The following is a 13,069-nucleotide window of genomic DNA, read 5'->3' on the forward strand; positions in this document are numbered from 1 at the left end:
TATATATACATATATAGACACGAGGATCGCTACCGATGAGTGAGGCTGATCCGCTCTTCCGAGAATCAGGCCACGCATCCGTTTGCCGGGTGAGAGCATTGGTACTGTCACTCTCTGTACCGTCTAAGTGTGATACTCTTCATTCGTCGCACCACTATGCCACGACTATGCCGACTATCGAGCTATGTTCCTCCTGCTGCTGCTGCTGCATACGCTCCTGTTGTACGGCTAGGCCAATGGGGAGCGGGCCATTTAACCAAGGGGACACCGGAACACGCGGGTTGGTCGGGCTGTAGGAGGCTGCTGGACGAGTCTTAAGGGGAGAAGGTGGTTGGGTGGTAGTTGACAGGAGGACAGCGCAAGGAGACCTTCCTCGACCATTCAACCATTGACCCACCGCCATCACCATCATCGCAACAGTGAGTCGACCCCACCAGCCCAACACCGAGCGAGTCGAGGCCGATGAAGGGAAGAGGGGCTGCAAACTAGGGAGGGTGTATATGGGGGGAGGAGGGGGGGGGGTCGTTACTAACAGGGGTCCTAAGGGATGGGGACCAGACATGCCGATGTCTGGAGAGAGTGACAGCGGCCTTCGATATTGGGGCTTACCCAAAACGAAAGAGAAACGCTGTGCAAGTCTGCTGCAGACGCAGCCTGCTGCGAGTGCCGGCCGCGCCGCTGCACAACTGTGGGAAGTGCTGCTAGAGCTGGCCAAGCAGGGAGAGGGAAACAGGGGGTATGGGATCACTGTAGCGTAGCCTATCGCTGTATGAGCCTAGCACAGGCCTCATCGGTTGGTCGGTCCGCAGATCGCCTGGCGAGGCCGCGCCGATCCTCTAGGCTCATTCCTTTTCGACCGGCGGCTTTCCCTTCAGTCCTCTGGCCCTTCGAGATGTGGGCTCTTTGCGAGAGGAAGCCGCTGATGCTGCTGCTATTGCGAGGAGCAAAGACGGGCGGGAGCGGCTCAAAAGGACGCTCAGGGGCAGCGTCTCCCTTAATGGCCATATGTGTATGTGTGTAAATATGGATTGGTAGTGTGTATATGGGGAACTCAGTACAGACCGAGGAAGAGAGAAAGAAGAGAGAGCGAAAGAACATGTATAGCGAGAACGCTGACCTGGAGCCCAGCTGGCGAAACGCTCGTGCGGGAATACGAAGGCTGCTGGTGTTCCCTGGGTCGGGAGAGTGGTTCGTACAAAGCTGCTTCTTATCTATGGGGTTTTTATTACGGAGCCAGCACCTAAAGGCTCAAGCTTGCCGAGGAAAAACCAGGTCGAAGATAGATTGTTTACGAATTACAAGTATACCGGTATAATGTATGTGCCTATCTCTTCATGAGGTACATGTTGTATGCGCATGAAGCATTACGCGGGACTGACGAGATATACACTGATGCTATATATTCAGCCGAAAAGTTTGCGAACCGTAAGGCAAACTGAATCCTAAAAGGCTTCGAACTTAAGCAGCCAGAGTTGTAGATATGCTTTTGGATTTGTATATCTTACATACTATCACATACAGTTGCTTGTCATGTCTGGAAATCACGGTGGAAACAGAATCGATGGTCGTTATGGAAAGTTTCAAGCGAAGTCATCAACAGAGTAATACCAAAATGTAATGTTGATATTCATAGTGTTTAGTTTGTACCGATTCTAGATATTTCAGACACTAGTAGTTCATTTGTCACCATAAAAATATGTTGAAAAAAAAAACTGTCTTACATGTCAAGCAGTAAGGCAGTTTTAATAAAATTATTTGAAAATTATTAGCATAAAGGAAAAGTATATTTTGCAAAAAAACGATAAACAAGAAAACCGTTGTATAAAATTCAGTTCCGTGAGAAACCACTTTAAAACTGCCTGTTACCTTTCTTGTAGCGTAAACCAGGACTGAAGAAAATTATTCTGGATCCTAGACCAAACGTTTGTGGTTATCCTAACGAACTCAGCGTGCGATACGAAATAAAACGTTGCCTGTTTTACCTTTACAAAAACCTAAACACAGCTTCATTTACACAATTCTGTTTGGATTTACTATACCTAAATAGCTTTTACTTAGTGTTTTAATGTTGGTTCGACCTAAATGCAGTAAGGTGCACCAAACATTTAAAGATGGTTGTTTTTATGGCGTAAGTCAGTTGTCTGATCCGATTCGCGCAAGTATACAGAAACGCGTACGAATCCTAATTTGGGAAGTAAGCACAAAAAAACATGTAAGGAACCAAAGTCGATATATACATGTATATCTTGTATATATAGTTTATATATGGATATATTTTTTTCATATATAAACATACATAAATATATATAATGATCACCTAAAACTTTTTGAATTTCTAATTCTGTAATTAACTAATCATTTATGTAGAGAAGCAGAGCATCCTTTTTATTCATAGAACAGACATTTCGCTAGTGACAAGCTCTGTGTCACTAAAGTTGCTGATTTGCGGCCCAAAAACAAGCTACATTATCATACACAGTGAATATATTACCGAGGCCGTCGCCGCACGAGAAACTCACACCTGTGTTACCATAATACTAGCGGATTAATCAGACCAAGAAAAATTTACGGCAAGAAAATTGTGCTATATTATGTGTTAGCGCGTATGTTCTCGTTGGCAAAAAAACGACCAAAAAAGCTAGGAGACTGGGTCAGTAGTAGTTAGCTGTTATCGCTGTCAGCGTCGACCATCGAGGCAGCGGTGGCAGCATCTATACACGTCTGTTATGGGTCCCCCCGCAGCGATTGATCGGGGGCCTTTTGCTGCCTTTCTTTACGCCGTCGTCGTGGCTGTATTTGCGGTTCTTTGGCTGCACTATTTCTGTATGACCCGTCTCGGCCTGTCTACCCCAGCGCCAATGGCGACCGCCGCCGCTGTTCTTGCCTCTTTATGCGCGTGTTTGTTATTGTCGCCGCCACCGTCACCGTTTTTGTCTGCGTTTGTTTGACCAGGCCGATCCATTTTTCTCCGGGTCCCTCGTTTGTGGTCTAGCAGGCAGCTACATTGAACGGACGCGTCTAGCGTGTTTGGCTGGATCAGTTCATGTGACTGTGTCTGTCTGTGACGCTCTGTCTGTGCCGGTGCATGTTGATGGTGTCTCTGCAGTCGAGTGTTACTGCTGCCGTCCTTGTCGTTATTGTTGTCGCTGTTCTTTTTCCTACGTCAGCCAGCAGCAGCAATGGCTTCTACTACGCTATCGCCTTAGCGACGGAGACGCTGTCGCTGCGTCTCGAGGCCCACAGCATCGACAGCGATAGCAACAACAACAGCGACAACAATCTGCGTAGTGCTCGCGGTCGTCGTAGCTGTCTGGGAGCGACCCATGGTCGTTACCGGACGAACGAATGGAGCTACCGACGATGACTTTAGGCCGGGTCCTTCTGGGGGAAGGGGAGAACGTAGGGGTCGAGAGAAAGCTAGAGAAGGATCGATTCTTCTTTTTTCTTTCACTTTCCCTTCTCTCATGTTTGTCTTCTCGTATAGACATTTTACGGTGAAATGCCAGAGTGTCTGGCTGTTCGTCTGCAAGGCTAAGCGTAGATGTTGCGGCCAGTTGACGGGTCGCGAAGACCGGCCGTGTTAGTAGCAGTAATAGTTGTCGAAGTAGCCGCTTACTGCTGACTAGTAACCGTGCCGCTTTTCAGTGATTGTAACTGGCTGGCTGGCCGGTCGATCGATTGATCGGCTGATTCCGCACGTTACCGCCGGTAGGCAGAAGCCGGGGGCCCCAAAACCCATGTCTGACGGCTGTTTGGGCCAGCCGCGCCACCGTGATGAATCAGCCGTCAACCCACTACTGCCGCCACCGCCACCGCCACCGCCACCGCTAGTGCGAACTGTTGAATTTTGCTGTTGCCATCAACGTTCTCGAACTGCTAATGCTCGTGCTATCGTTAGTGTAGTTCCCTACTATTGCTGCTTTCGCATGCCTCTATCTCTTTGCAAGAACCCTTCGTCAACCATTCATCTAGCAGCTGTAGAATATCTACATATATATATATATATAAACGTACTAAAGCAACCAGCATGCTAGTATAATATGATGTATACAAATGGCCACGGTGATTTTAGACGTGAGAAAAATTAGGGTAAAGGTCTGCAGCATAGACCACCAACGACAAAGTCCGGTCAATTAGCGAAGTGGTCAAATCGAAAGTCTGACAAGATAAATATTTCGCTGTGGTTGTAAGTTTCCCATCATAACACAACAGAAAACTCCTTGAATATTCCCCTGAGTCTTCTGTGCTCGGGTTTATATAAATCTTAACCTTGTAGTTTGAAACTAGTCGATCAAACCCAGCTTTTCTTCGACATCTTTTACCCAAATTTTCAAACTACGATGCTCATGTCGTATGTATGTACTCGAACCGAGGTAGCAATGGAGATACTGAATGTACATTCAATAAACTGTCATATCCGAAAAGAGTGATTCTCCGGTGAGGAGCTACTCACTATGGTTCGAACGCATGGCGACAGGTGTATTTTCGAGAAATTAATATTCTACGAAAATTATTTAAATGCGCGTTAAAAACGTATCATGCATTGAGAGAACGTGCATCTAAGCCAAGTAAGGTCCTAGAAGGCGTCAAAACCATCTTCGACTTACCCCGTTCCCAGCTCCTATGGGACTGCGGAAGATGACGAAAACGACTAATCGGTATCTTAAGCTAGAAAACCCCGTTCAGTTGACACGCTGGAATGATTATGACAATGCTGGTTAATTTATGTGGGAACGAGTGTCTGCGTTCGGGATAACTCGACGCACCGTCTTCCCTTTCGTGTTCTGAGATTATTGTCGCGTTTTCCAAGATCTACCGCTAGTCTTCATTTGTCGTCAGCTTTACCAAATACACGAATAAAATTAAAATCAAGTATTCGACATGTAATTCGTTCTGCTACATGATCAATTGTACCTCGTCGTTTCTCGATATAAGACTTCATTATAGATGGTTAAATGATGTATCTTGCGTTTTAGCCAGACCCGAACCGATAGACAGACGACGGAAATAAGAGGTACCACGAGCGAATCAATAAATGAGTCTATTATACGGTATATGGCAACCTTTGTGGTATCCATTTGGAGGATATTCGTGCCAAACTCAATAAGTACTTTTCCTTGAGAATCTTGATCTATCGATTTAGCGGTAAAAATTGCTCACTATAAAAGGCACCCGTTGTTAAAGTCGAGTGCGTTGTGACGTGCTTTCTTTTTTTCTTTTCTATATGCATTTACCATAGTCTGTAGGTTCGTCTAGCAAGTACGGTTTTATGGATATCTAGTGCCAGGAAACATTTCTGTTGGCTGCGAGAGAAAAGCTGTTAGTTTTTGTAGGAACAACTATAGTTTTAGGATACAATGTAGCAATTTCCTCTTGCTTTATGGTAAGCGATAGCCCTTTTGATCTTCTTTTGCTGACTTCTCGTCTCAAACGGCGCAGTGTCGCTCTCAAACACAAGGTAGGGTTGTGTAAATTCAGTTTCACCTAAATTCACGTTTTTACATGAACTTTCCTATGAGTTTTTTGCGTTTGGAGCGACCAGTATTTTGGTAATCGTGAGTTAATGTCTAAATAAACTATGAACGTAATTGTCGCCGGAATATTTCTTAAATATGATTTTATATCGCTCAATTATCGTGCTATTGTCATGTTTATACTTAGAACCTTAGAAATATAAGTGACAATTATAGTCATCGAGAGTGTTGACGTTTATGGCTTTATCTCCAACTAAGGCTCAAGGCTCTCCCAGGTGGAGATAAACCTTGACACTCAGAAGGCTCAGATTGATTTATTAATATACCGCACAGTTTTATTTGGTTCCAGTGAATGTTACTTTACCTGTATATAATATAGGCAGTCATCCAGTCCATCATAGGCAGTATGCCCATTTTGCTTTGGTGCCAATAAGTGTTCGAATTCAAGTCAAAGGACAAATAAATTTTGTACTTTACTATATGACATTCTTCTTCAGGTAATCTACAGATCTTTCGATAATCGATCGCGAGAAGCGGGGGATTTGAGCTGATTCATTCTGCTACCTGATCATTTCAAGATTGGATTTCGGAACTAACTTCCTCTGTTTCATGACTGCTCCAACGCGTTCTTGTGACCTGCAAATGTCGCTAACGTTATTCTTTATATGCATGTTGCAAAAGTGACGAAGTCGTCCCTATATTTGTAAGAGTTACCCAAATGAACAAATCAACTAACACGTTCTGTTCTTTCAGATGTTTTCTAACCTTCTTTAACGACCTCGATATGCTACACGAACGCTGACAGAGCATCAATAATAAACTCCAAGCTATTCTAATTGATTCATTGTGCATTTATATTTCACGCTCTTATCCTTTCTGGATTTTCATCTTCCGTCCGACTCCACATTTAAAATAATTGTAGTCACCTGTCTAACTTCGTCGCTTCCTATTGTCTAACATTATTCTCAGTCCCCACCGCTGCGATTCAAACAATTACCACCGCTGCTGCAGCTGCGTCAACAGGTGGACCCCCATCTTCTTCAACGGTTGTGCCGGGGCCTCCGCAAACGTCTAGCGGTGTGGCCGCAGCGGCCGTCGCCGCAGTTGTACCCCTTGTCACAGCTACCGTGCTCGTCCCCAAGCCAAACCAGGCCACGGTTGTTCCCCAAAGCTCTCTGCACGCCCATCCTGTGCAGACCGTTCAAGCAGTGCAGGTTGTACAGGCTGGCCAGGCAGGTCCTGGATACTACCAAGTGAGCGGCGGACCTGATTCGCCTCAATCCGGCGGATCTGGCGGCTCCGGGGGAACTCCTGTGAAGGCATCGGCCTGCCCGTATTGTTTCAAGTCATTCTTCGATCGTTCGACGATGAAGCGACACATGAAGCGCCACTTCGCCGATCGCGAAACATACGACTGTGTGGCGTGCAGCAAATCCTTCACTCGAAAAGACAAATTGCGCGACCATCTGAAATCGGCCAGACACATCCTCACTGTTTTCGTAAGTATCTTTACATTATGAGATGACTTCAGGTTCCAGACAGCATATTTCAGCGTAGCTGTGAATCTCTCCACAATCTCTCTCAGCAATTTGTAGTCAAAGGCAGAAAGCGAATCGGTTTTAGAAAGTCTTCACAAAATTTAGAATGACCTTCTAAGAGGTAGTAACGGGCTTTTCGGAACGTTTTTAGTTATTTTCAGGGGGATATACTAAGAAAATATAGCGGTCTTATATTGAAATTTATCTGAGGCCACAGCTTTAATGAATGAATGAATCTGAAGCAATGCTTAACGACATTATCGAATGTAAAATTCGAAACTAGGTTACTTCAATACATACTTCAGCCAAAATGTCGTTGTTATCAAAACGTTAGCAACACTTTTCGTGTTGTTACTTCTGATTTGTTACTTTTCATCAAATTTTATCGTCTTATTCGTCGTATTTTGTCTCATTTCATTCTTTCCTCACTATTTCATTTCTTGTTCATTCTTTCATTACTCGCTATTTGTTTTAGGGTCCTAACGCTCTGCCCGCGGGCAACGAACGACCGACCGAGGCTGCACACTCACCATCATCAGCATCGTCGCCAGAACATCCAGGACCTTCATCTGATGCACTATCTTCACTACCACAGACAGAACGAGAAATTGTGCGCTTTATGGAGAAGCTTCGCACAATGGGCAAACTCGAGGGCCTGCCTATGGACGCAGCTGGCCCGTTGCAGCAGTTGGCGACCACAGGGAGTGTTTTTAATGGAAATGTCATCGGAGCAAATAATGGGACAATGGGTGTCTCCGATACGGAAGGTGACGATCAAGAGGACGAGGCCGAGGGAGATGCCGCCCCGGAAAATAATGATGACAGGTACGGATTTATCCTACCCATATGTATTGGAGGATTGTGATTATTATGTATAATACATCTCCACGCCTTTTCGTCGTCCTGTTTGCTAATTGTTATGTTGTACGCCTCTGGGTGTTGTGCATCAACTACAATAGTGTGAAATTAAGTTATACGGAATCACACTAAATGCTTTTTTGACGCATATAATAAATCAAAACATTTCGATACTCGGATCATACGACGATGCAGACTATATCGGTTTCTTTATTGGTAAATTTCCCTTACTTTCAAAACGTAAAAGCAGTTTTAAATGGATAAGCTCCTGTTACATTACAGAGTACCGGAAAGTGTGGAATCTCCACCGCTGAGTGTATCTCCAGCAAATGAGTCGTCATAAGGAGTCGGGAGTAAATCCGAAGTATCTGGATACGCCTCTTGATAGGGCTTTGGACCTCTGTACTTTAACAACAGCTACAACATGGGGAACGATATGGGGAAGATATAATGCAGTTGTTCACATCTGCAGTATAACATAAACCCCATGGAATTCGGTCGTAGAGAAAGGAAGAAGCACAAACAGAAAAAAAAAAAAAGCAAAAACTATTTTTGTTGCTGACGATTATTCATCAATAGAGCACCAGCGAACGACAACGACAAACGAAGTCATGTATATAGATTGTTCATTCCGTTTCTAGAAGGAGAGAGATATATTATATGGATAATGATATAGATCTCGCGCTGAGAGACTGCACAACACTGCCTCGTATTGCCGGTGTCATTATTGTACACACACCAATTACATCGTTTATCAATGAGATAGAAGGGCTCAGCTCTGCCCTGTGACTCATAGCGATGTAGAGTTTACACTTGGGCTTTAAGATTTCGAAAATCAAGGTAATTCATTTGAGCGGCGCTCGCAAATTTGGATTATGAACGAAGATTATACTTTTCGAAGAAGTGTGAAATAGAAACATTGAATTGAAGTAATACACTGAAGGCAGCTTACGAATCCATGACATCGACAACGATCCATAGAATAAAGACTACATAGAAAAAAGCCTGCCACAGAATTAGAGAAATTAATCTAACACCGATTTTTGTGCGGGCCCGCGTTCGTACATCGTTTGTAAATGTCATCTTTGTAGAATTTTGATTTCAGTTGATCGTAGCCCAGCCGAGTCAAACATGCAGACGCGTACGCTGTACGTTCTGACCGCCATCAAACAAGCAAAAAGTTACCTCTATCTATAAAGTCTATCTTTTCTACTTTGCTCCTATTGCTACTACATCTAATCTTGCTATCCTTGCGCTTTATCCTTGATGGTCTCAGGCCGACACAACTGAACTTCTTGCTACCTCAATGAAGCGCCGCATCCTTGACGAGTGAATCGTACAATCAAAGTGTTATGCTCTCCTTTTCTTCATGAAGGTACTGACGGCCGCATAACGTCAGAACTGCTTGAAAGTGAAAGTGTCTAGCACGAATAAACTCGGAACGGAACTCGGACCCTATTCCCCTAACATGTATTTATCGCTCTCACTGTTTTCTTCTGATTCCTTTCGAAAACAGCGGCACGTTATATTTAACTGGACTAAGGCCACAGGACGGCCCTTTTTGCCTTCGACGGCTCCAATGTCTATTGCTCAATACGAAGAACGATATACAAAGATAGAAACTGATCAACCTGATAGCAATAACCTAACTAGCTTCAGTTTTTCGCGAAAGAATTGCTCTTGCCCTTATAAAGTACGCATTCTGTATGAGCTTGCTCCAGTTGCCGGGTAAGCACTCTGATCTCATCTACAACACAAGCTGTCCGACTATAAGTTACTACCATTTGTAGTAACTTGCAAAGGATAGATATCATCTACGCGGAGACTTTGGTACATGTATTCCTCTATCTATTTGCAGTTCCATTTTCTGCACTGCCCCCCCCCCTCCCCAGTGGCTGTAGCAGGCCTGAAGGTTATGGCGGTGCACGAAAGGAGCTTTGTGCCAAACTTTTACCTTTCTTACGAACCATAGCAACTACGACGAAGAATGAACGAAGAAAAATGAAATAAAATGTACTCTATAAATAACCTTACTGATAATAATATTAATAATGATGATACATATATGACGATGATCTCATTTTACAGATAGTGTTCTACACCACACGAATATTTCTTCCTGTTATATGCAGCAGTGATAGATAGGGGCACTGCCAAGCCAATAGTTGGCAAACTGCATGATGCCGCACATAGAAGTGGAACCTGCCAGTATACAGATATCTATATCAACATGGTTTCAACAGCGCAACAAAAAAAAAAACAACACATAAAAATACACGTTTAAACATGAAAATGATAAAAACAAGAAAGTGAAAGGGTGCGCCACACGCATTGTGTGCCATAATAACTATAATCATATTAACACAATTATGGCAACGAAAAACTCATGATATTCAACCCTTCGTGCATAAATATCGATTGAGCGTCATCGACTTCTGCTTCGAGCCAACAGGCGAATGCTGCTTAGATTGAATCGATTGCCGAAAACACATCGAATGAGACAGCGAACTCTGGCAACGATCTGCCGAAATATTTCGAAATTCGAGGTATCGGGGCGGCCATGATGCATCTGTAAGCACTGAGAGGTGATCTTCGCGAGTACAACAACGGTAACACTGGCTGCATATTGCGGCGTCTACTCATATAATGAAACGTACGTAAGCATTGATTGATTAAGAATTCTTAAATTTCGTGTGTCGTTTGTTGTATTGGCTTGAACTCGATATCTAGATAGTAAGCGAACGAATACCATATCGTGCAGTCCGCGGCGGATTATATAGGCGTAATCCGCCACGAACCTATATATATATATATATATATATACGTGTGTGTGGAGACGATGTAAGAGCGATGAACTATTGTCAGATCAACGCTTGAAGAAGTGACGAGCTGACTCCTTCGTGCGAAGGAGTTGCACACCTGATATCAGAAGGAATCCAGAACGAAGGATGTGAAGAGTTGTGAGGAGCTATTTGTGCTCTTGCTCAAAACAATGAATGATACAAAATTATTTTCTACGATGATTATCAACGACGATTATATATTATGCAAATAACGAGATAAGCTATTTTCAATAAAGCGTGTATTTCTATTGAGTATAAAACATTAAACATGTCTTCGTTTGTTAAGATATACATATGTAATGAGCTTACTTTCGTTCGGGGATCCCAGATTCCGGATGGCGCGATTCCGAAATCCCTATCGGGAGTACGTTGACGCTAATACGGCTCCTTAAGGAGGTGGGCCTAAGCTTACGGGCTCTCCGAGAGCGATAGCGACGTCTAGCGCGGCGGCCCATAACGATGCCTAGGCATCCGCAAAGAGCTGCGACCCCGTTAAGCGGAACAACAGCGCTTCGAGAATGTTGTTTGCATCGCCACGCATATAGGTGTCACAGGATATTTGTATGAAAGATTAAAATTTCATTTTTAAATTCTCCATTAGTACAGTACAGCTGTAAGGTATCACAGTAATGGCAACGAAAAAACGAGGCAGTAGATTAAGAGCTGTTTTACGATCGCCGAACGTTTGCGCCGTCAGTAAATTCTCGCGCAGCCAACTTTCGCTGCTCAAGCCATGTCTTTGTCTCCTGCTATCGGCCTCGAATGTGGCCTTGTGCAATAATGAATCGGCAATGTGTAATCGGGCCGTTCCACACGCAGCGTCAAAGTTGGCTGACCTGCTCAATACCATTTGATACTACAGCGGCTAGTGTTCCGACGCCGAAGTAAACGAATGTTTATGTTGGTCGGAAGTGTTTCGGGTATGTACTCTGTACTTCACCACGTTTTTGACAATACTTTCGAATAATCTTAAGAGGAGATTTTTTCGGCTTAAGGCCATTGTTTGGAGATATTACAGCCCTAGGGAAACCACGCTCCTCTTTTTAGTCGCCACATAACGGTGAGACAAGTGGCGGTCAAATTCCATTTAATGGATCTAAAGATAGCTCTATATAAACCAAGAAGTCTGTGGTGAAGCACGAACTGGAAAACGATAGAAGCGCAAAAAGGTAGCGGTTCACCGGAACAACCTTCAATCAAAAAGTTCAGTATCGAGAGACCAGAACCGGCCGTCGCTATACAACGCTGATGAAAATGCTGAGCGAGGCAATACGGCTATTAACACAGACGACGGCTCCTTTGGTTAAAAGGCAAGATGATGATCGGAAAACGTCTTAGGTACGTTAAACGTGCTGTGTATAGGATTTTCAAGCTTGTTTCGAGTTGTTGCTTCGGAAAAAGAAAATGGCTAGGCGAGTTTCAAAAATCGGAACTGCGTAATACACGTCATAGGATTCGTAGGAGACATTGGAAATAGTTTTTGTTTTGTTATCGTTGTTACTGCGCCTTTTCTAATAGAAGTTTCAATAAATTTATCACCCGTATATAGCTGTTATTCGTTGAAGGCAGTCGCTAGAATATTCAGGACACGTTTTTGGCTACTACCCTAGTTACTGCATTAACTGTGAAGTTACTGGATACGTCTGGACCGAAATAAAATTTCAAGTGCCCACCAATCGCAAAGTAAACATTGCTTTTAATTGCGTGCCTAAGAAGTTTGCCAATGATCATTTAAAACTAGAACTGGTCTTTGACGGAGTTAGAGAAAATTTGTTTCAATGAGCTAGTAGAAATGCAAGATGGCGTACCGCGAGCTTTGCGTCAGTAACAAATTCTTTACAAATTAGCTGGAGAGAAGCTAGGCAAGGCTTCTTCTTTTATAGCTACGTGGGGTATTCATATTCAGATAATGTTATCGATAGACATTAGGAATATCAGCTGCCTCGAAGTGCGTCACAACTCGAAACCGAAAAAAAAAAAAAAAAAGGTATACCACAACACAACCTGTCGGTAAAACTCTATCCGCGAAAATTTTTTACTTCCTACGAAAATAATTAAGTCAATTCCCTTTAATGATGCTGTATTAATGTTTTACCGATTCGAGCTTTTTCTAAACTGCTTGATCTGTACGTCTTGTTGAACCATCACTGTGCACTTCATATATACTGGTAGGCATGAGATAAGAACATATCGGTGATTTCAATACATATGCATCTTGCGATACGGTAATTGTTGCTCGTTACAAATATAACGCATTGTTACAATATGACAGAGGAAGCGATGTGACTATTACAGCAGAGTTCAATTTTCTCGGATCAATTTGATACATATTACAAAACACGCCTCTGATCAAAAT

The 13,069-nt window shown here is 43.5% G+C and overlaps 1 protein-coding gene and 1 long non-coding RNA gene across 5 annotated transcripts in view; both read left to right on the forward strand.

Moving 5' to 3' along the window:
- Positions 1-6,442, forward strand: part of LOC147755683 (uncharacterized) — a 14,267-nt gene extending 7,825 nt beyond the window's left edge. For 3 of the 4 annotated variants that reach the window (XR_015329495.1, XR_015329496.1, XR_015329494.1), the window contains one exon: positions 5,972-6,442. This is a non-coding gene — a long non-coding RNA (uncharacterized LOC147755683). The remainder of the gene's footprint in view (positions 1-5,971) is intronic. The other variant, XR_015329497.1, reaches the window with a different exon arrangement.
- On the forward strand, positions 6,436-10,980 carry LOC111251607 (uncharacterized). The gene is made up of 3 exons (XM_022808318.2): positions 6,436-6,973; positions 7,488-7,837; positions 8,153-10,980. Exons 1-3 carry the CDS (start codon positions 6,842-6,844, stop codon positions 8,211-8,213), a joined length of 543 nt encoding a protein of 180 aa, XP_022664053.2. The 5' UTR covers positions 6,436-6,841; the 3' UTR covers positions 8,214-10,980.
- Positions 10,981-13,069: the final 2,089 nt, after the last annotated feature.

The sequence above is a fragment of the Varroa destructor genome, unplaced genomic scaffold (assembly GCF_002443255.2).
Source record: "Varroa destructor unplaced genomic scaffold, Vdes_3.0 BEIS01000005.1, whole genome shotgun sequence".
Classification (NCBI taxonomy): Eukaryota; Metazoa; Arthropoda; class Arachnida; order Mesostigmata; family Varroidae; genus Varroa; species Varroa destructor.